We start from the raw sequence: 22508 nt of genomic DNA, 5'->3' as shown, positions 1-22508 counted from the left end.
AGCTAAGTGGGCATATATTTGATTGAGCCTTTTACACTCAGGGCTGAAGAGAGATCTGGCTAAATCTCTTAGGTTCCCACTCTGAGTCAGACAGAGTTCTTCTCTGTCCAGTGCCGTTTTCCAGCCCAGCCCAGCCCAGAGCATCAGAGGCCCAGGGAACACACGACTGTAGGCTTAGACTGCAACCCTGACTCTACAGCAGCTACCCACATACAGTGCCAGAGGCGGGTAAGAAATGGCTGCCTAGGTTCCCCCGCAGTGGACACTGGCATTGCAACCAGGGTAACCTAGGGCAACGCAGTATAGTGAAAATGTGTTTGTTTTATTTTCACATTTACTTATTTGTGCGTGGAGGGCAGAGCAGTCTGTGAGAGTCAGTTCTTTCCTTCAACCATGTGAGTTCCAGGAATTCAATTCAGATAATCAGGCTTGGCAGCACCTTTACCCACTGCGGCATCTGGTTGCACCGCCCCTCTGCTCCCATGTTCCTCTTAATACACGGTGGCAGAATGGCCAAAAGCAAGTATCTCTTTGTTAAGCATTTCCCTTACTGCTATTTCAAGTATAACATTAGTTCTCAGAGTGCTTCTATGGACACTTGCAGGGTCACTGGGTTTTCTTTTTTGTGAGTGCACCCATCTTTATAATGAACCTTGGAGCCTCGAGCCGTACTTTTAACAAGTACAGCCAAGCAGGCTCGACAGGTGGTAACTGACCTTAAGAAAACAATCACTGCACGCTCACAGTAGCCTTATTCGTGATAGCTAGAATCTGAAAACAACCTAGCTGTCCCTCAACCCAAGAATGGGTAAAGAAACTGTGGTACATTTATACAATGGAATACTACTCAGCTATTTTTAAAAACAAGGAAATCTTGAGATTTGCAGGCAAATGGATGGAACTGGAAATGACCATGCTGAGTGAGGTAACCCAGACCCAGAAAGACACACATGGTATATACTCACTTATAAGTGGATATTAGCCCAACATAAGTGTCCTCTGAGAGACTCCACCCAGTGGAGGATTGAGACAGATGCTGGGACTTGCTGCTGGACTCCAGGTGGAGTGCTGAGAGTGGTATGGAAGAACGGGGGGGGGGGGGGGGGGGGGGGGGGGGGGGGATGGAAGGACCTAGAGGCCTCAGGAGCCTCACAAGGAGACCATCGAGGCTGGTGGATTTGGACACAAGTAGGTCCGCACAAACTATTGCACCAAGCAAGGACAATGCATGCAGTAAACCTAGACCCCTCTTCAGATCTAGCCAATGGACAGCTCGTTCTCCACAGTTGGTGGGAGGAGCAGGGAGTGCCTTTGACATGAACTCTGGTCACCCCAATTTGATCACTTCCCCTTGGTGGGGAGGCTGGGCGGTACACAGAGGAAATAGTCAGTTGATAACAAGGGGCAGTCATGGGTCCTGTGTGAGTGTATGTACATGTGTGCTATTCTGTGAAGAGGACTATTGTGACATGTGACCAAATCTTGGGAAGCATTGAGGAATAGAGAAGAAGAACAGAAAAGTTCCCTGTCCACAAACAAACAAGCAAGCAAACAAACAAACAGAGGCTGGGCAGGAGAGATAGCCCCAGTGGAGTGCGCAGAGCCCACACATCTGAGGAGGTAGATTTTTAGGCTAGTCAGTGTAACCTTCTCTGTGACCTCTAGGCTGACAAAGGATACTGTTAAAAAGCAAGGGCGCAGGGACCATCACCCACCCACCACCTATCTGTAGTGGCTCTGGAAGAAAAGAAAGCAACTGTGGCAGTGGTTCCTGAAGGGCAGTGGGGCTGGGGGGTGGGGGGAGGTGGGGAGCAGGGGGTGAGGGAGCCAGGGGAGAGGGGGAAAAGAAAACAACAAGGAAGAATGACCCAAACCTCTCCGCCAGCCTGGCACGGCCCCAGAGTGATGGAGGGGATTTATTGCTTTCTGTGTTGTACCTGATTGCAGGAGCTTTTATTACTATGAAATACAAGTCATCCTACTTCCTAGAAAGGAAAGGAGGAAATAAATCCTGGCGGGGAGCAGGGCTGGGGGCAATCCTAGGGCTTATGGACAAACACAGGGAGTTTCTCATTTGTAGTGGCCATCTATATATCCCCGAGCACAATGGAGTCGCCCCTCTTGTGAGGGCTCAAAGCACGCGTCACAGCCCATGATTCTCTCTGTTTCTCCTAGGAAGCTGACACTCAAGCCTTGCAAACAAAGGGTTGCTCATCCGAGAAGTGGTGTGAACAATGGGCAGGACCCCAGGGCTATAGTGGGGATATAATTTGGTCAGGATCCTGAACGTGGTGAAGGGGGCATTTCCTGCATCTGGCCCAAACAGGTGCCTCAGGACAAACAGCCTGCCAGGTGAGTGGCAGGATGGGGCCAGCGTAGAATAGACTCTGTCTGGAAAGGGGTGACTTTCCATTGGAGTCCTCTCTGTGGAAGACGAATCTCCTGTCCTGTCCCTTCTTTGACCTCAAGTGAAAGTTTTCCCCTAAATGAAATTTAAAAGAAGAATTATTTCATTATCAGAGTCCAGGAGAGATGAATGCTGATGGTTACATGGAAATATAGGAGGCAAGTCAGGCCCCGATGATGGCCAAGTCCATGCAAAGAGCGGGAAGGAGAGTGTGGGTCTCTCTGTGAGGAGTACTGCTAATGGGAGATGAGCCTAGAAATGAACAGCAACAAAGCCTCAGGTCTACCTGAAAAACAGGAACACAATCTTCTGGGATTCTTCTTTGTTTTTGTTTTTGTTCCTGTGTGTGTGTGTGTGTGTGTGTGTGTGTGTGTGTGTGTGTGCGTGCGCACGTGTGCGCACACGCACACATGTATTTAAGAGAAACAGGTCAGTGTTTCTTAATTCAATATGGACAGAAAAATTAAAGGAAAAGGTGGAGGAGGAAGAGAAGGAGGGGAAGAGGAAGAGGTAGTAGTGGTGGTGATGGAGGAGAAGGAAGAGAAAGAGGAGGTGGTCAAGGAGGAGGGGAAGGAGACAGGGGAGGTGGTAATGGAAGACTGGGAGGAGGAAGGGGAGGGGAGGAAGGGGAGGGGAGGAAGGGGAGGGGAGGGAGAGGGAAAGAGGAGGTGGAAGAGAAGAAGGAGGAGAAAGAGGAGGAGAAACAGGTGACAGTGGTGGTGGGGGAGGCGTCAGAATAGTCAAGAGGCAGGGAAGACTGTTCTTGATGTCAGGACAAAGTTTCTTTGAGGCATAAGCATCTGTGACTTAGAAGGTGGAAGACATCACTGGCAATCACTCATCATAGAAAGAAAATATTAGGTGCAGCAATTGTGTAGAAATCCGGTTGTGTGGTGCAAGCAGCTATTTCCTCGTCATCACTCTGCTGTCGTGTAGAGCAGTACATGGAAACAGCATTAGGATAATGTACTATGGCTCATGAACAGTAAATTAACAGGATTGCCTGCTATTTTGCATTTCCTGCTAATACAATACCTCCTCAGGGTCACTGGCAAGGTGGCTGTCAGGCAGACATTACCAGCCACAGGCATTTCACTGTGAGGGCGCAAAGTAGCAAAAGGGGATGACACCACTAGTCTATGTGTCCAGACCAGCTCACCGCGTGTGCACTCACAAATGACTTCCGAGGATTTCAGACGAGACTTCAAGAGCTGATCCCTGCGGTGGAGCAAGCCCAGGATTTCCTCTCTCCCAGGCCCAGCAAACCCACACTTGTCTTCAAAGCAAGTGAAAATTCCTTTGTTTTTGAGGATAAGATCCCCAAGCCCCTTACAACCTTGACTGGCATAAGCCAGGCTCCTGCCTGGGGTTATAAATTAGCCATCCCTACAGCTGCAGGCTAAGAGTCTGAGAAGATGCCGGGGTTTTATGATCCCAGCAAATCATCCCTCCACTCTCAGAAAAGCACAACCAAGGGTGCCTTTTCCAGATATTTACGGCTAAGTGTAGTGGCACACAGCTGTGATCTCAGCACTTTGGAGGCAGAGGCAGGAAGGTTGCTGGGAGTTTGGGGCCAGCTTCAGCTACCTGAACAGCCTCTAGACTAATCAGGGCTACACAAAAGACAAAAACAAACAAACCAACACATAAGGAAACCCGACCCAAACCCATCTTTCAAAAAATCCTGACAAGGAACACACCATGTGAAAATGTCACACAGTGCCGGCTGGAAACAGGGGCAGCCTGGGACAAAGCTAAATGGGACTATCTTATGCTAAGGGGCTCTAATGGGTCTCAGAGCATGGGGGAGCAGTAATCTCAAATCACCTGACCATGCTTTACCTGACCCCTCTGTCAAGTAATGTGGTGGAGAAGGAGAGGGCTTGGAACAAACAGACAGATCAAGAGGCCTCAGTCCATTTCCTGTGAATAGAGAGGCCCCACTGCTATGTCGGGGAAAGAGGAGAGAAAAAAGGCATCCACTGCTCTTTTCTTCACTTTCTGCTGATTCTATTTTATATTGCATCCAGCTGCTGCAGGGACACCGGGTGAGTCTGCAGGGAGCCTCCAGGGCCAGCAGAGGCTAATGGAGAGTGTGCCCCGGGCCAGCTGGTCTACTCAGAGGGTGGGAAGCGCAGAGGGAGGGGCTGGGTGACCGATAGGTCACTTCTATTATCACTACAGCTGAGGTGAGCAGGACTTGAATTCTAATAAGTAGAGCCCCATGAATTCAACACAGCTCTGGCCGGTAGGTACCCGAGCTTTACCTGAGGAAAGAGGGAGGGAAGAAAGGAAAGTAAGTCCCATAGTGCCCTCCACTGTGTGCGGGAATGCAGGGCATCTTGGGGGCAATCATGTGCCACACCCTTCCCTCCCTACACACACACACACACACACACACACACACACACACACACAAGCACGCAAAAGTTCTTGCATACTACAACTCTACACTACAGTGAGCAGTGACGGTAAGGAAGGTGTCTGTGGGTGACAGAGCAGGTCATCCACTTGGCTGGGTAGTCCCTCCAAGGAGGACAACAGGAAGTTCAGAGAAAGAGCGCCATCTTGGGGCAGGGCTGCTTCTGAATCTGTCTTCCTTGTAGGTGGCAGCAGAAGCCAAGGGGAGTCACCCACCCCTGTTTCCTTTCTGTCAAAAAGACTTATTACTTGGAATTGGCTCAAGGATGAAGAAAGATGACAAAGGGTGTGTCTGTCTCACAGATGACACTCCACAAACACAGGATGGATAGCTACCCTTAGCAGGGCAAGGCCGACTGACTGTGCGACTTGTGAGTTGGTTGGCATCCCCAAGGGGAACCACATGCCCAGAATCAAAGACCCCACCCCCACCCCCAACACCTCTCAGAGCCAGCCCTCCTGAGGTAGCCTCCCTCAGCAGAGTAGGCTCTGGTAAAAACCTGGCAGAGAATGGGGCTGTCAGGAAGGAGCCTCTGGGTCCTAGAGGGCTCCAGGTGTGCTGCTGGAAGGCCTGGCTTCTGGAACGTGATTTGTCTTATGTCACTTTCTCTGTTCTACTTGAAGTCCAGACAGAGTGGTTTCCAGTGAACTTGGGGATCTGATCCAAGGCTTGGGGAAGGATGGGGGCCCTCTGCAGCTGGCATCACACCTGCTTCTGACAGTGACTAGGAAGTGATCATAGAATAAAGGCACCCTGAGTGGGTTGGAGGAAGCACCCAAAAATGGCAAGAGATCTAAGGCATATGGGGGTGTGAGGATACACCCAGAGCTAGGCTAGGAAGAGGGGGGCGGGCAACTAGCTTCCAGCAAGGAGATGCTCAAAGAACAGTGCTGTTAGGGACCTTAGGAATACTGCTTCCTCCTGCTCCAAAATACTGGTGCAGAAGGGAGAGGTGATGGAGGCCATGGGCCCAGCCCCTATGCAAAGCAGCTTGGTAGTGTCAGAGCCTGGGCTATGTACAGGGACCTCAGTGAGCACTGCACCTCCCGACTTCAAGACCATAGCCAAACCAGCTCCCAGGCTCCCATTCATCTCCATAGAGGAGGTGTTTGGGTGTGTCAGGGTAGGGTGGGTGAGCGATACAGTGGTCAGATCAACGGGCTTTGTCTTTTGTGACCTGTAATTCAAAACGAGCTATGGTGGTGCAGGCCTGTAAGCTAGCTCAGCCCTCCAAAGGTTGAAGGCTAGCAAGTTTAAAACCAGCCTGGGCTACCTGGAGAGACTCTGCCTTTAAAAACCAGGTGCCATGGATGTAGCTCAAAACCAGGGCACCTACAGGAAAAAAATAACTGTCAGATCCACGACAGTCCTGAGGTGATTGATTTTTCTCCTGCCGTTTCCTTGCTTTCAGAGCAGAATACTTCATAGAGAAGTAAGCTGCTTATCTAACCCAGGCCTTTCTCATTTGGACAACCAGGTAGGAAGGGGAGATTCCGAGTCTCTCAGAGTCCCCTGCCTCTGGCTTGAGGGAGTGACCTGATAACAGTGGATTTCGTCATGGGCCATGACTGGCAGCTACCTTCTTGGGAAGAGGGCTGGACACCTAGGCTCTCAGGTGAGGCAGCCTGTCTCCTGGAAGCTCTCTGCTGCAGGCAAGGAGGCCTCCTACCTGAGGATGCTCAGATTCCTGCAGCCTGTGCTTCTGAAGTCCCTAGGGGCTTCCTGGTGAAGGCAGGAATTCCAGAGGGAGAAATCATGACAGGCACCTCTCAGGCCACTTGCCTCTTGTACCTGAATGCGTTTGACTTGGGAACAAAGTATAACACACACACACACACACACACACACACACACACACACACACACACACACACACACACACACACCTTCTCCACATCCAAGTTGGCTTTGAGCTCTGATCTCAAATTTGGAACCTTTCAAGCTATTTCACATTTGGCCAAACAGGGTTCTTCTGTTTCTAACCTTTCCTCCATTTCTTATGAAAGAATGATGGTCTGAAAGGCCCCGGGCACTAGTGGGTTCTGAGGAAACCCACACCACGGCGGCCTGCTCTGAGACTGAAGCTACCATGGATTACACCCCATCTCACCCTGTGAGCTGGTCATGAACAGGCACTGGGGGGCTCCCCAGGCATTAGTGATTCTGAGGACCAGTTGGTTTTGTCTTGCTCCTGGCATGAACACCAGGCATGAGGCCGAGACAACCTTAACCACTGGGCAGCTACTGCCCAAATAATCACAGACAGAGCATCTAGAGGAGCAGTTCTCAACCTGTGGGGGTGACCCCTCCCCAAGACTGTCGGAAAACACATATAGTTACATCATGTGTCATCAAATCAGTAAAACTACAGTTATGAAGCAGCAATGAAAATAATGTTATGGCTGGGTGTCACCACAACACGAGGTGCTGCAGTAAAGGGATGCAGTGCTAGGAAGGTTGAGAGCCACTGCTCTAGAACTACAGGTTGCTTCTTGGGGAAAATCAAGTGGACAAGCACAGCAGACTCTCTGGAGATGGCCACCCAGCAGCGAACAGCTCACCAGCACTCCCCTCTCAACGCTCGAACCAGGAAGGCCTCACTTTAGAGGCCCTCTGTCTGGCCTCAGAGCAGGCAGCAGGCAGGCACCCTGGACAACTGGCAGGAAGGGTGTTCTGGGTTGGCCTCTACCTGCAGGCAGAGTGGGTCTCACCAGGAGCAGCGGGAGCTACTAGCTATGGGAGCCCTACAGGAGGCCCAGAGCAGCAGCCGTCTTCAGTAACTAACTGGTCTCTAGGTCTTGCAGACTCCTGAGCAGCTAAGCATAAAACCCTTTGCTGAATGGATACATGACTCTCACAGGCATTTAATTAAAATAGCCAACGGCACTGATCTGAGTGTCTTTCTCTTCAAAGTCTAATCTCACTGAATGTTTGGTCCTTTTTAGAAGGACTCACGCGTAGCAGTTAGGGACTGACTGCAGGTATAATGTGATCAGCCACTTCGCCCATTTGCCACCAGACTGCGGTGATATCCTCTTAAAATGTGCTCACAGCTAAGAGTGTTGAGTCTTAAAAGGGACTGAGGGCATTTGAACAGCGTTGGGACAGTTAAAGACTATGGCGACTTAAGTTAGATGATGTAGCTTGCACTAGGAGATAGCTACGAGCTTAGCGGGACCAGAGAAAGAAAACCGTAGTTTAGATGTAATTTCCCACACAGGCTGGTGTGTCTTAACCGCTGGTCTCCAGCCGGAGGTGCACGAAGCATCTCTAGTGAGGCGGGGAGGCTGCAGAACCTTAAGAAGTGGGTTACTGGGGGTGAGCCTTGTGGTCCCATAGCCTCACTTCCTGCCTCACCTCTGCTTCCCGAATGTGGACACAGTGTGACCAGCCACCTCACCTCCTGCCATCACGCTTCTCCCATCACAAAGCACTGTGTCCCCTCAAAGTGTAAGCCCAAACCAAACCCTTCCTCCCCCAAGAGAAAGAGAGGTGTGTATGGGGGGGCAGAATGAGTATCAATGGAGAATTTTCAGGTGCAGAGGGGACTGTAAACCACAACTGAGTTCCAAGGCTGTATTTTGGTCATCTGTTCTCTTGACTCTGGCTCTTACCTGGTATACACATGGGCTGATAAGCACTGCCATTCCTAACGCACCATTTGGGAACATGGTTGTCAGGAATTTCTCTTAACTAGACATGAGAAGCACACGTGCTACTTCCAGGCCATTTGAAAGCCTAGATGTTAAGAGAATGTTCTAGACACTTCTGAGGGTTCATCCTCCTGAAGAAAGGAAAGGGGCCCTTTTCTGCAACCACACATAGCCAGCATCTCACTACTAGTTAGAGGGAACTAACTATCTGCAGTTAACTATGAATAGTTAGTTTAACTACTACCTGGGTAGTTCACTGTCTCCCAACCTTGGGCCAGCATCCTCCATACACACTAAGGCATTCGCACAGCCTGATGACTCTGGAGCTTCAGAGGGGAACCCTTTCATAAAGGAAAGGCCCGCATTTCCTGAAACTTAAGAGCAGACAGAAAACACACCACTGCTCAAACGCCGGGGAGAATAAAGAGCCATAAATCTCTGGGTAGAAATTCCACTTTGCCATTGCGGTGTCTCCCACCCTTCCCAGAACGGACACTCTGATGTGCCCTTTGGTAAAAGTAGCTGCCTGTGGACATGTGGACAGCGGTTATGATGCGGGTCTCTAGATGATGAGGTCTGTCCTATTCTCCCCATTAGACCGTCAACTCTGCAAATAACCGAATTATGTTCTTTTTTTTCCCCTGGAGCCACAGAGATCAAAGGGCCTGAGAAGGGCAAGAATTAAGATGCATCCACAGGAGGACAAGCACACAGACCTACAAAAGACAGGCCAGTGTATAAGGACCATGGAGTACCTTCGATAGAGCAATCATTTGCTGTAGCAGCGTTTCAGGCTTTAGCAGCCTTCAGTGCTTGGAGTTCTTGATGGCAAGGAGAAGGCTGTTGAGGCCTCATACTATCCTGCTCATCTTACTGACAGTGGGAACATTCTGGAAGGTGCATGTGTTCCATGTTCACATCACGTAATAAGACTTCTGAGAGCGTAAAGCCATTAACTGCTGGCATAACTCTAGGGGAACAACTACTCCAGAAAGACAAATCCCTTCCTATGCAACAGTTATTTTATTTACTTCAAAAATGACTATGAAAGGATCGGATCATCTTCCTGTTAGACTGTAAGGCAATCCATACAAGTTAATTAGGCAGGACCAATGGCTTTAAAGTGACAGAGGCCCAGGCCTGAGTCCCAGCTCCATCATGTACTTCACTGCACCTGTCGCTGAGTCTTAGAAGCCTGTGCTTGCTCATCAGTAAGATGATGCTGAGAGCAGAGAGTGATGTGATGAGGACCATACGATTGGTGCTGAGAGCCTGGCACACAGCTTGTCAGCTCTCAAAACTAATTGATTACTATGGTTATTGTGTTGTTTGTTGTTTTCCGAGACAAGGTTTCTCTGTGTAGCCTTTGCTGTCCTGGAACTCACTCTGTAAATCAGGCTGGCCTCAAACTCATAGAGACTGAACTGCCTCTGCTCCTGAGTGCTGAACATTAAAGAGGTGTGCCCCCAACGCCCAGTTTTAAGTGATCATTGCCATCATGAGGTATTTCCAAATACAGTTAAGAACATGCAGATAGCAGAACTGCACCCGGCCAACAAGAGTCACAACACGACTCTTAAAGCCTGAGCATTTTATTCATAGTCGTACTTAATTTAGGGTGATATTAACCCTAAGTCTAAGAGTGACGGTGTAGCCTTGTCTAGCACTAGATGCCAGGCACATCCTTAAAAATATTAAATTTATTATCATACTGAACCTTTACAGTCTCATGAAGTGAATATGATCAAAACCACTTTCTATCCTATTCTATTATTTTAATTCTTTTAAAGTCTGTGTGTGTCTGTGTGTCTGTGTAGGTGTCTGTGTATGGCATGTGCACATAAGAGCAGGTAGGTAGAGGCCAGAGTTGAAGGATGGCCCTGGAGATGGAGTGACAGGTGGTTGTGAGCCACCCGACCTAAGTGTAGGAACCAAACTCAGTCAAGAGTAGTTAATATGTGATCGCAACCACCGAGCCAGCTCTCCAGTCCTATTTTTATTATTTTTGAGGTGTAGCTCATGTAGCCAAGGTGGTCCTTGACTCACCATATAGCTTAAGATGGCCTTGAACTCTCATTCTCTTGTTTTAACCTTCTGAGTGCTGGGTTGCAGGTGTAGGCCTCCATGCCTGGCTTATGCCTGAACCCACGGTGCTACAAGTGCTGAGAAGGTGACTGACTGATCAGGTTGAGTTTGGTGACAGCTGCAGTGACATGCATGAGTGACAGGTGGGAGTTTGGAGGTAAGAGTTATAGAGTGAACAGCACTCTCGTCCACACCTACTCGCTGCTGGGGTCAGAACGCTAATGGACCTTAAAAGCCTCCGAGAGTACAGGATACATAGCGTAGTTAGTAGTTGCACTGTAAAGTAAAATAAAATTATGTGAAGTGTGTGCTTCATAAGACAGGAAGAAGGGGAAATGTGGGTGACATGTGGAGGGGTACATTGTCAGGGAGTGCTGACCTATGTTGTTTGCCCTGCCATGATATGTCAACGATGCACCAATGTTTTAAAATGAAAGGAAGAAATGACAAAATTCCACTGTCACAGCCCCCCTCTCTCTAGGATTTTGTTTTCTTGTTCAGGTTGGTCTTGAACTTATCAAGCTATTCCCCTATTTCTGCATGCAGTGACTACGGTGTGTACCACCGCGTCCACTCATCGCTTACTTGAGCTTTTATGTGGTCCTGAGTACCAAGCAACCCTTTGGTTTACTCTGCCTGTGGGTTTAGACTTGTAGCTTTTATTCTCTTGGCCTCTGTTGCTTTGAAGGGGCTCACAGACTATTTCATTTGGGTAGCTGGAAGGGGTGTGTGTTAAAAAGAAAGATGCAAGTGTTATTTTTTTAATGGTGTGAATGGGGTGGGAGAAGGCACCGGGCGGCCTTCCTGGCATAGGCAGCTGTCAGCAGGCTCTCCAGATCACTCCTTGGCCAGAGCGGAGCCTGGCAACAGAGACTCGCATGTGTTCAGCAGCGAGGCCCACAGCTCCCTGTCTATAACCTCTGGCCATTGCCTCTTGAAGTTGGATCTTGTTTTATGTCTAACCATATTGCATTCTCCAGACTCCATAAAGAGCCGCTTCCCAAGCCCCCAAATGAAGCTTATAGAATCTGACCACTTGAAATGCAGTTAAGGCAATTTTGAAAAGATCCTACAGCAGGCATTTCAAATGGATGAAATCGTAACAATGATATCTTCAAACTACCCTTGATTTCTGGTTATGTGACTATGAAGAATCCTCCAGGGACTAGGAAAGTGGGCCCTTTGGTAACAGCCCACACTCACCATAGCCCAGCACAGACAATGGAGGGGTAGCTACACTGGGGATGGGGTGGGGGGGTTCTGGAGACTGGACTAGCCAGCTTTAGCAAAGAGTGGTTCAAAAGAGTCAATTCTATTTGAATTTCAGATAAAGAACACACACACACACACACACACACACACACACACACATTCTAACTTCTTACTGAGTGTTCCTATTGAAAACTTATTTGTTAAAAGCATTTCAAACGTACTAGGGTGTCTCAAGTGTAACGCTCTCTCTTGGCCTCTGTCCCCTATACCATCGGAGCTATGCGGGAGACAGGACGTATGTGTAGGGACTTTACGGGATAGGCTAGGACTGCAGCAAGGTGAATGGCATGGGGTGGCCAGCCCTCCCCCCACCGCCTTCTCCTCAATTCTTCTCTGAGGAGGCTCCATGCCAGTCCTTCCCTTCAGAAATAAAGGCCTTTCTTCTTTTTCTCACTGCTCTGAGAACCTTCTGCTGGGCTTCCTCTTCCCACAGTACACCGCCCACCCCGCTCCTCCTGGGGGAAGCAGGTAACCTATGCTGCTGTAAACCTGTGTGTGTGTGTGTGTGTGTGTGTGTGTGTGTGTGTGTGTGGTGTATGTGTAGGTGTGGTGTGTGTGTGTGGTGTGTGTGTGGTATGTGTGTGTGTGGTGTGTGTGTGTGGTGTGTGTGTATGGTGTGTGTGTGGTGTGTGTGTGTGGTGTGTGTGTGGTGTGTGTGTGTGGTGTGTGTGTGGTGTGTGTGTGTGGTGTGTGTGTGGTGTGTGTGTGTGGTGTGTGGTGTGGTGGTGTGTGGTGGTGTGTGTGTGTGTTTGTGGGTGTTGTGTGTTGTGTGGTGTGTGTGGTGTGTGTGGGTGTGTGTGTGTGGTGTGTTTTGTGGTGTGTGTGTGGTGTGTTGTGTGTGTGTGGTGGTGTGGGTGTGGTGGGTGTGTGTGGTATGTGTGTGTGTGGTGTGTTGTGTGTGGTGTGTGTGTGGTGGTGTGTGGGTGTGGTGGGTGGTGTGTGTGTGGTGTGTGTGTGTGTGTGTGTGTGTGGTTGTGGTGTGTGTGTGTGTGTGGTGTGTGTGTGGTGTGTGTGTGGTGTGTGTGTGGTGTGTGTGTGTGGTGTGTGTGGTGTGTGTGTGTGGTGTGTGTGGTGTGTGTGTGTGGTGTGTGTGTGTGGTGTGTGTGTGTGGTGTGTGTGTGTGGTGTGTGTGTGGTGTGTGTGTGGTGTGTGTGTGGTGTGTGTGTGGTGTGTGTGTGTGGTGTGTGTGTGTGTGGTATGTGTGTGTGGTGTGTGTGTGGTGTGTGTGTGGTGTGTGTGTGGTGTGTGTGTGGTGTGTGTGTGGTGTGTGTGTGTGTGTGTGTGTGTGTGTGTGTGTTGGGCGGGGGCTGATTTGATTTGGTATGTTATCGGTTTGGGAGGGTTGGATTTTGGACAGGTTTGGAGAGGGCTCCATTACGGATGTTTTCTCCCCTGCCATTTCTTCCCAGAGACCCCTCTTCCTCCCGTTTACTCAGATGTTAAGATGCACATAAGGTGAAACCAGGACTGAAGCTGGTGCTGGATTTCAGTGATGGAGGGTGTTAGGGACCATGGGACACTTCCCTGATTCTGCCACCCCCACTCCCAACCCCAGCCAGCACAGACCCCTGACTAGTGGTCTTTAGCAACACACATTTTATAAGCACACAGATTTCACAAAGACAGGGAAGGGCTGCTTTCAGGCTTCCAAGAGCGCCTTACAGCCAAACATTTATGGCTTAGCTGTAAACGCATGGGAAAATGAAGGAAACATTGACACAACAATGAGACGAGGGGTGAGACGGATGGTGCCACAATGCCATCTGTTATCGTTCGGTGCAGGGAAAATTAATTTTTGAAGGCATTTCATTTAACTTTGCAATATTTTGCAGCCTGACATTTGATTCTTTCAGCTTTTTTTCTTTTATTTGCCTTCTTCCTCTAAAATCCAAGAATGGTGGCAGGTGGGTGGGTGGGTGAGGAGGAACAGGGACAAGTTTAATGCAAGTATAACTCCATGTCAGGTGGGTGATATGGACCTAGGCAAGCGAAAGTCACTCTACTGGCCACAATGAGACACCTCCCACCAAAACAACCGTGTCCAAAAGACTTATATGTGTTACCTTCCAGAGCAAGGCACCGGGGTGGGCTGGATGACCAGATAAGGTTGTGCAAGCACTCGAGGTTCTCAGAACCCTCAAGCTTAAATCCAGGGAAGCAGCGATAGGCGATCACAGTTCCCACGGGGAAGGAGGTCTGGAACTCGGAGATGTTCACATAGCCGTTGGAAGAGGCTAGAGGCCTCAGGCAGCCTGTGATACGCGAAAGCAAAATGGACGGGCTTTACTGTCCTGCCTTTGCACACATGTATGGCCAATGTCTTTGGGATTGCCCCTTCGCAAGAAAAGGACACTGTAGACTTGAGTTACACATGGACAGATGTTTGGAATGGTACCACAAGGGGCAGAAAAGGAGTCAGGAGGGAAGAAGAGATGTAAGTGGGGCATGGATCAGTGCATCCCTAGCCAGGTGAATCTGTCCCAAATAGACCATTAGAATCACCTGAGGAGCTTTTTACAAACCAGTGGTGCCCAGGCCCCATGCCTAGGAGGAGAACCTGGGGTCACTATATGTTTATGAAGCTTCCCCATGTGATTTGAGGTGACATCGGGGCTGAGGACCACTGAGGCACCCTAGGAAGAAGCCGACATCCCAAATGGCTAGGGATTTTGTGACTTGGGCAGCTAAGGTTCCAAACTCAGTGACAGGACAGAATCTTGTCTGTGCTGTCCCTACTGGGTCCCTGGGAATCTGGTTTGAAGTCAAACAGGTTATGAGTCTTAAAATGTGCTGGTTTTCAAACTTGAGAATTCCCCAGAGGGCTTGGTGGGCACAGACTCCTGGCCAATTGCAGGGCTTCTGTCTCAACTGGTCTCAGTGGAGCCCATGGAAATGCTTTGCTAACAGCCAGGTGGAGGAGGACCCTCTGGAAAGCACAAACTTAAGTGGTTCTGTGCTTCATCAGAGAGCAAATGGGAAACCAGACCCTGGATCGCTATTTCTAAACCCCCGGCTGCCTTTGGTCTTGAAGCCTGTGCCACTCCAAATGTGACTGCCATCCCTAACGACACAGGCGTCTGCTCTGTGTGTGTGTGCCATTCCTGCTGCCGTGAAACTGTAGTGAATCTATCACGTCACTGGAGTGCACAAGGACATCACAGGGTGCTATTCTTCTAGGGAGCAAGCATGTGTGTGAAGCAAAGAGCGTGTAATGAAAATAGCTACTTTCCCTGCTAGTTGCCGAACACAGGGTTTATATTCTATACCCAATGGCAGATGACCAAGCCCTCCTCCAGAGCTGGCTTTGGTAGACAGTCTTGAGGGGCTCTCTCAGTGAGTTGGGGTAGGACCTGTGCATCAGAGTAAGGACACAAATGCTGCACCCAGGCTGCAGAACTCAGGGACTGTCAGTCACTCATACTTGTGGTCACCTACCACACTGCTGTGTCTTGGGCACCAAGGTCCACAATCTGAGCAGTCCCTGACTGAAAACCAGTCAGGATGTTTCTAGATGTCCCTAAAGGCAGGAGAACTCAGCATCTTTTCACTCCATCTGATTGTCTTAGACTGGTTTTCTTAATCCCTGCCCACTCGGGGCGGGTGTGTGTGTGCATGCACGCATGTGGGGAGTATAGTGTATGTCTGTGTTTGTTATGGTATGTACATGTGTGGAGGCCACAGATTAATGTCCAGTGTCTTCTTTTATTGTTCTCTCTCTTTTGTGAGACAGAATCTCCCACTGTATTAGGGGATCTCTGTCTTGGCTCAGCTGGCTGGCCTAGAGGTCACTCTGTCTCTGCACCCCAACCACTGTGATGCAGACGCGTGCCACCAGGCCATGTCCAGCTTTTGTGGCACTGGAGACCCCAACACAGATCCCCCCACACTTGCAAGTGCTTTACCAATTGGACCATCTCCTGAGTTCCCGCCCCTAGACGGCATTTAGTTTTCCAGAGCTAAAAACTAGCAACATTCACAGCAAAGGTGAAGCGTGAGGGGTCGGAGCAGGGAGTGGAAACTGGGAAGAAATGGAATCAGCAGTTGAGAAACAGCAGGTAAGTCCATTTACAGGGACAAAGGAAGGCACGGGATACTTACACAGACCAGGTGGCTGATGTGTGTGGCCAGACACTCCTTCCCATGACGGGGTGCCAGCTGTAAGCTACTTGTGTGGAGATGCTGGTCTTTCCCAAATCACAAATGATTCTGCCTTACAGCAAGCAGCGCATGCAGACACTCTCCCCAAAATCTAATGTTCCCGCCCACCCCCAGCCCCCCAAAATGGTCTCTGAGCAGCCTGTCCTCCAGTCCTCCTGAGGAGATGGCAGGAGCCATAATTCATGCAGTTAATCAGCGCTGAGAAGGAAAGATATGCTTGCTCTTGGTTGGAGGCAGCCCATCCTAAATATAACAGTGGGAAACAGGCTTCGACTCGATAGTTCAATGGGATTTCCATTTGCACTTCTAGATAATAGAGAAACGTCTACTGGAGCCTTAGCCCCTGGATCTATAGGTGCAAATAAAAGTTCTAGAATGAAATGTCACTCTAAGAGCCAATTACAATCCACCAGGGGGCTCGAGGAGGTGCCAGGCTGTCTGCAGCAACTCTGAACACTCCTCTCCTGTGTTGTGCCAGCTGGGCAGCCAGAAGAGAGCTGGTGGAGTGGTAGCCGGCAGCAATGAAGCCCAGGGTGGGCTGGGGCCACAACACAGGCAGGGCACCTACTCTTTGGTATAGGAGATTCTGAGGAGAAGTGACAGCGGGGGTAGGGTATGTGGCACTGTTTGGAGCGGCACATCTCTTAAGAGGAACCAGGTGCAGGCCTGGTGGTCTAGGCCGATAATCTCAGCTACTTGGGAGACTGAGGCAAAAGGGTCACAAGTTCAAGGCCTGTCTGGGCTATGGGGTGAGTTCAGGGCTAGCTTGGGCAATTTGGTGAGACCTTCTTTCAAAGGTCAGGAGTAAAAAGGGCAGCAAGAGTGTGACTCAGAAGCAGGGCACTGATGTGGCATGTGTGAAACCCTGGCTTCAAATCCCAAATAAAAATAAAAATAAAAATAAAAATAAGTATAAATAAAAGAACAGCCAGTCAGTCCTCTTGTTGCTGACCTAGACAAGCGTGTCTTAAACAGAATTTGAGAATGGGGGAGGGGCCCAGACCGGCCAGACAAAGCGACAACAAGACACGTATCTGAACTCTTTAAAATAACATCATCAGAGGTCACAGAGAGGAAAAAAAAATCCCTAAGGAAACTCACTGTATTTAAGCAGTAAAGGGGGAGCTAGCTAGAACAAGAGGCCACAGAGAGAAGATGTGGAGAAAACAGGATTTCAAGGCACGGCTGGTCTGAGGTGATTCTCTTCAGCCATGACTGTGGCCCTGGAGTGGATGGGTCCTGGAATAAGTCTGCGGCTCATGATGTTTATTTGCACGAGGAGCCCAACCCAGGTGCCAGTTGCTTGCCTTGTAGGCAGTCTCGGAACAGATAAATAAAAGCCCCGTGTATTTTAGGACAGGCTAGTGACAGGGCACAGGGTAGGGAGCGTGATGGCCAGGCTCCTCCATCCTCCCAATTCTGAAGACTTTGCTACTTCACAGGGGTGCAGCTCTTAAGCTCTCATGTAGGAAAACAATTTATTTTGATGGCGGGCACACAAAGCAACATCAGGGCCTGCCAGTTGTGATTTCCAAGTACAGAGTTAGCATTCATCTCAACTTGAACATGCCAGAGCTTTTGGAGGAAATTCGAATGCCTTCCTTCTCCCTCAAATTATGAATTATGCATTGGGTTTTTTTTTTTTTTTTGGTCCTTTAGACCAAACCACAAGTCAAAAATAAAATCATAATTAATGTGAACCCAGGGGCTTATTTTCAAAATCAGGTCCCTCTGTATATGGTGGCTGGGGCAGATTTTAAAAGTGTGAAAGGATAAGCATTCACTGTGCGGTTTAGAAGAATTTGAATGTGTTTGTTCTTCTGCTTTTCATGCATTACAAAAAGGATAACGTTATGAAGAGAAAATGGTCCCTGTAAGACGGCTTGCCACAGTCTCGCCACTACGGAGGTCTCACACCCTGCCATTTCCATGAAGTGTTTAAGGATTCGTCCCTACATGCACAGCCCAGTTACAAAGCCAAGCCTCCTGATTAATTTTAATTTATTATTATTAGCATATTCATGTGATATGTGTGTGGTGTGTGTATGTGTGTGTACGTGCATGCGTGTGTGTGTGTGTGTGTGCGCGCGCGCGTGCACGCGTGCATAGGCGTGGGTACACATATGCAAGCCAGAGTGCCTATGGTGGTCTGTTCTCTCCTACCAGTATTAGTGCGTCCTAGAGAGCAAACTCAGGCTGTGAGGCTTGCGAGCAAGCCCATTTCTCTGCTGGGCCCCTTCACTAGCCTACCTCTCCTAATTCTTAAACTACTTTTCTGATTTCCTAAGGTGCCTGACATACTATAGAGTAAGGTGTCCTCTGTCTATCCTGGGAAATGTGGGAGTACAGTGATGAGATTCTAAGAGAAGCCACAGGAAGACAGGGCAGGACCTAGGTAAGGTGCCTTTGTATTCCTCTACCATAATCTCTGTTGCTCGGTTACAGGATCATGCATGTTCACCTGCTACAGTGAAGTCACACATGCAGCCCACGACAGTGGCTCCCATCTCATACCTTGACAGATGGGCAGGTTATCCCACGTCCCATCATCACGGCATAACGAAACCATGTTGTACAGGTCAGGGTACCGGATCTTGAATCCCTCATGACAGGTGATGATTAACTTATCTCCGTGTCTATATGTCTTGTTATGAATCTCAGCATCTTCAATTTGGGGAATGCGGCAGTCTGGAATAAAAGATGAACGTTACTTTTGCAATTTAATACCTTGGGCTTTTGTTTTGTTTTGTTCTGCTGTTTTTCGAGACAGGGTTTCTCTGTGTAACAGCTCTGGCTGTCCTGGAACTTGCTCTGTAGTCCAGGCTGGCCCTGAACTCACAGAGACCCACCTGCCTCTGCCTCCCAAGTGCTGGGATTAAAGGTGTGAGCCACCACCACCCAGCTCTACTTTTGCAATTTAAAATGGTTAACAGTGTTACAAGGGAGCTCATATTTTCAGCCCTACTCTCAACCAACATAACAAACAGGTGACGTGGTACCTGACCTGTCACCGCACTAAGGTAACAGTGACAAGCTCACAGCATCCATCACAGAACAAACGGGAAGAGGGACCCAGTGTGCAGGGACCATATCACAAAAAAAAAAGAACTTTATTTTCTGCCTCTGACACTTTCCATCTGAAAGTTGATCCTTCTGAATAATTCTGGGAATAAATGAAGAGTTGGCTATATTTAGGAGTTAATATTGTTTAGCCTGGCTGGCTGGCCACTGTAGCCACCCGGCATGGCACAGGGCCTAGCCTCGGCTTGATGAGCAAACATGCTCTACAGAACAGTGTGGAGGCTGAACTGCCTCTGCCTGCTTTCCAAAGGAGACTAGACCAGCACACACTCTTGCCAGCCTCCTTGGGGTCGGGACAGCTGGTCATACTATGTCCTTACATAGAGTGGCTGACCCCAAGCAAAAGGGACAGTGAGGAGGAGAAACAGGAGACGGCTAGAGGGGCAGTAAGGATATAGAGCAAAATGAGAAACACACACCAGAGAATGCAAGATGAGCGTCTGCCTCTGCCATATCTACTTAGAGTTTACTGCAGAAACCACTGTGCTCCTCACTGCCAAATTGGGACTCTGTGCATCCTATAACGGATACCCTCTGGTTTAAGTCACATCAATGACTCTCAGTGTGTGTGTGTGTGTGTGTGTGTGTGTGTGTGTGTGTGTGTGTGTGTGTTTCATGCCTCATGGGCACATCTCTGTTAAATGATTATGGTTTTGTGCATTTCAGTTTAGTGCTCGGGATAGAACCAGGACACTGAGTCAGCCTGCTGGGAAAATGTTCTCTCTCTCTGGGCTTTACCACCAGCCTTGCTAAATGTTCCTGATTTTAGATGCACATAAGTTTCTAAATATGACCTAGAGAGGGCTTGTACCCCCAAAATTATGAATTCTTAACTTTTTGGAAACCAGACAAAAGTCTAAGGTTAGTGGGTTTTTTTTAAATCAGAACCTTTTCTCAGAATGTTCTCAATGTGATAAAGGCTCTTGGCCTTCTTAGCTACTCCACAGAGTCTACAATGTGGGTGGAACAGCATTACTAAGAGCCCTGTTCATCCAGATGTTTAAACTGGGAATGGTTGGCTCCGAGAAGGTGCCAAGCCCTGAAAGCCCTGATACAGGTAGAAAGAAAGGACTTAACAGTAGCTGGTGGCTGGTGGCTGGTGGTCGCTCTACAAAGGGCCCATCCAAGGGCACAATTGGGCTGGGGCTAGATTCTCTAGAAGAAACATGAGATGGGACACACAGCAGACTCCATAAATCAGGCCATGGACAATGAGAAAGACTCAGGCAAGAGGCCTCCTTGAAAGAGGAGGGACTGGAAGGGTGGGCTGAGGGGAGGGGCTTTTGCTGTAGGTCATTTGCAAGGCCAGCAGTGTTATTATCTTTGTCACCACTTGCTTGACAGCAAGACCTGTGTCACTTTGACACTTTGACGCAGGGGTTCCCCATGGCTTCCCCATTTCCAGCCCCACTCATGGCCCTGACAAAGAAGAGCTGCAGGAAGGGGGTGCTGCTTGAAGTTCCACCAGGAGCCCTGGGAGTGCAAAGCCCTCTGTGCTGGGCTGGATGGCTTTGAGCACAACCTGTGTGTCCCCATACAGGCTCAGCTGGAGGGGCAGTCCCCTCTCGTTCATTCTGTAGCAGGCTGCGGGAGGGAGTGTTCTAACTATTCCAGTTTAAGCAAATTAAAATAGCTGGATTTCAAAATCCACACCCCAGGATAGTCCTGAGTGGAGTCACAAGGTAACTGACAACTCTTTGCACACTGGAGCTGCCTTCTTCTTAATGGAAAATGTGAATTATGCTTTTCTCAATGGGACTCTGCAGAAATTATTCACAGCAAGTAAAAACACATTTATCAAGGAGTCTGTCTATAAAACCTTGGCATAAATAGCTGTTGAAGTGGTAATGTATGTGCCTAAGCAATCATTCCATGATAAATGCTAACTGCCTTCAAGAATTAACTAGCACAGTCAGGAGGTGTCCAGTTTGGGGGGTAAAGTCGATGGACATCACAGACAAGTTGACATTGGCTAGTGACGGGGAGAAGCTTCTGGGCTGTGGTTTTCCAACCTGTGGCTAAGATGAATATGTGATGCTTCACACAGGTTGGGTCTGCTTCAGGGTGTGTGTGTGTGTGTGTGTGTGTGTGTGTGTGTGTGTGTGTGTGTGTGTGTAGGGGGTGTACATAAACACTCTGGTCAGAAAGGAGTGTGATGGGCAGACACAGCACCGGTTCACTACATGGGAGAGCCACACAGGCAATGGACAGGAAGGCTTTGTAGTTCAAGTTCCTACAAAGTGGAGAAGACAAGCTGGGGTGTGGTTAGGACCAAGAGGAAAGCTAGCTGAGCCCAGCTCTAACAAACAAATTCTGAACTTCAACAGAAGAAAAAGCCATCCATATCCTTCTACTTTCATGTACACTGTGTGGCATCCACTTCTCCAGAAAGGACGTGTAAGGTCAGAATAACATAGTGTCTAGAATAAGCATCGGGCCCAATGGCCTTTTCCAGGAAAAGAATGGACCTTTAGCATCTGAAAATATATGTGTGATCTTCATTAATGCTGAAGCTAGTGTCACATAGAATATGGATGCTCCTTGGCTTACAAAAGGAGCCACACTCATGAAAAGCTCACTGCAGACTGAAAACATTAAAAGCTGAAAACAGTGATGGGGGATGACTTCATCAGCAAAATGCTTGCAAGCCTACGGACCTGTGTTCAATTCCTACAACCCAGAATAGAAAAGGCTAGGCTTGGTGGCACATACTCATAATCCTAGAGAGGCAGAGACAAGTGGATTCCTAGGGATGGATGGCCAGGCAGCCCAGCCTAATGGGTGAGCTCTAGACCAGTAAGAGGCTGTCTCAGAAAGCAAAGTGGATGATGACATGCGTAAAGATGACACCAAAGGTTGTGCTCTAACTCCACATGCCTGTGCACTCATGTGTATGTACATCCCTCCCCCAATCTGTGTGTGTGTGTGTGTGTGTGTGTGTGTGTGTGTGTGTGTGAGGGGGGGGAAGAGCTGAAAAAGTTTTCAATATACAACCTCTGAAGCTCCAAACTCAGCTACCCAGTACAGCGTAGAGTGCAGGTCACTTCCTTTCACTATCCTGCAGCTGATGAGAAGCTGCCATTGACCAGTACTGAAATGGAATTCCGTGCCACATGTCACTAACCCAGGAAAACACAGAACTCAAAATGTGAAGGTAGGTTTCTACTGAATGTGCGCTGCCTTTCACATTACGGTAAAGATGAAACATTATTAAGTTGAACCACTGTTAAGTCAGAGACTGTTTATAACACAGTTTCTTACATCATAGATTCATCCATTCAGAAAAAAAATATATAAAGGGCTTCAAATGAATCAATCAATAGCAAAGACCAGAAGCATCTGTCAATATTTGGTTCTGTCACACAGAATCTGGTAACAGTTAGAACTTAGGTTGGCAAGGGATAAATGGGCACTTCCAGGATGTAGCCCG

General features: G+C 48.8%; 1 protein-coding gene across 2 annotated transcripts in view; it reads right to left on the bottom strand.

The window, feature by feature from the left end:
* Positions 1–22508, bottom strand: part of Susd4 (sushi domain containing 4) — a 118687-nt gene that overhangs the window by 16992 nt on the left and 79187 nt on the right. For both annotated transcript variants that reach the window (XM_051148059.1, XM_051148058.1), the window contains exons 4-5: positions 18512–18685; positions 13903–14091 (exon numbers count right to left, since the gene is read on the bottom strand). In XM_051148059.1, the coding sequence (XP_051004016.1) occupies positions 13903–14091; positions 18512–18685 (363 nt within the window). The remainder of the gene's footprint in view (positions 1–13902; positions 14092–18511; positions 18686–22508) is intronic.

The sequence above is a fragment of the Acomys russatus genome, chromosome 6 (assembly GCF_903995435.1).
Source record: "Acomys russatus chromosome 6, mAcoRus1.1, whole genome shotgun sequence".
NCBI lineage: Eukaryota > Metazoa > Chordata > Mammalia > Rodentia > Muridae > Acomys > Acomys russatus.
Note: the sequence above shows the minus strand (reverse complement) of the source record. Positions and strands in the feature narration are given on the sequence as shown.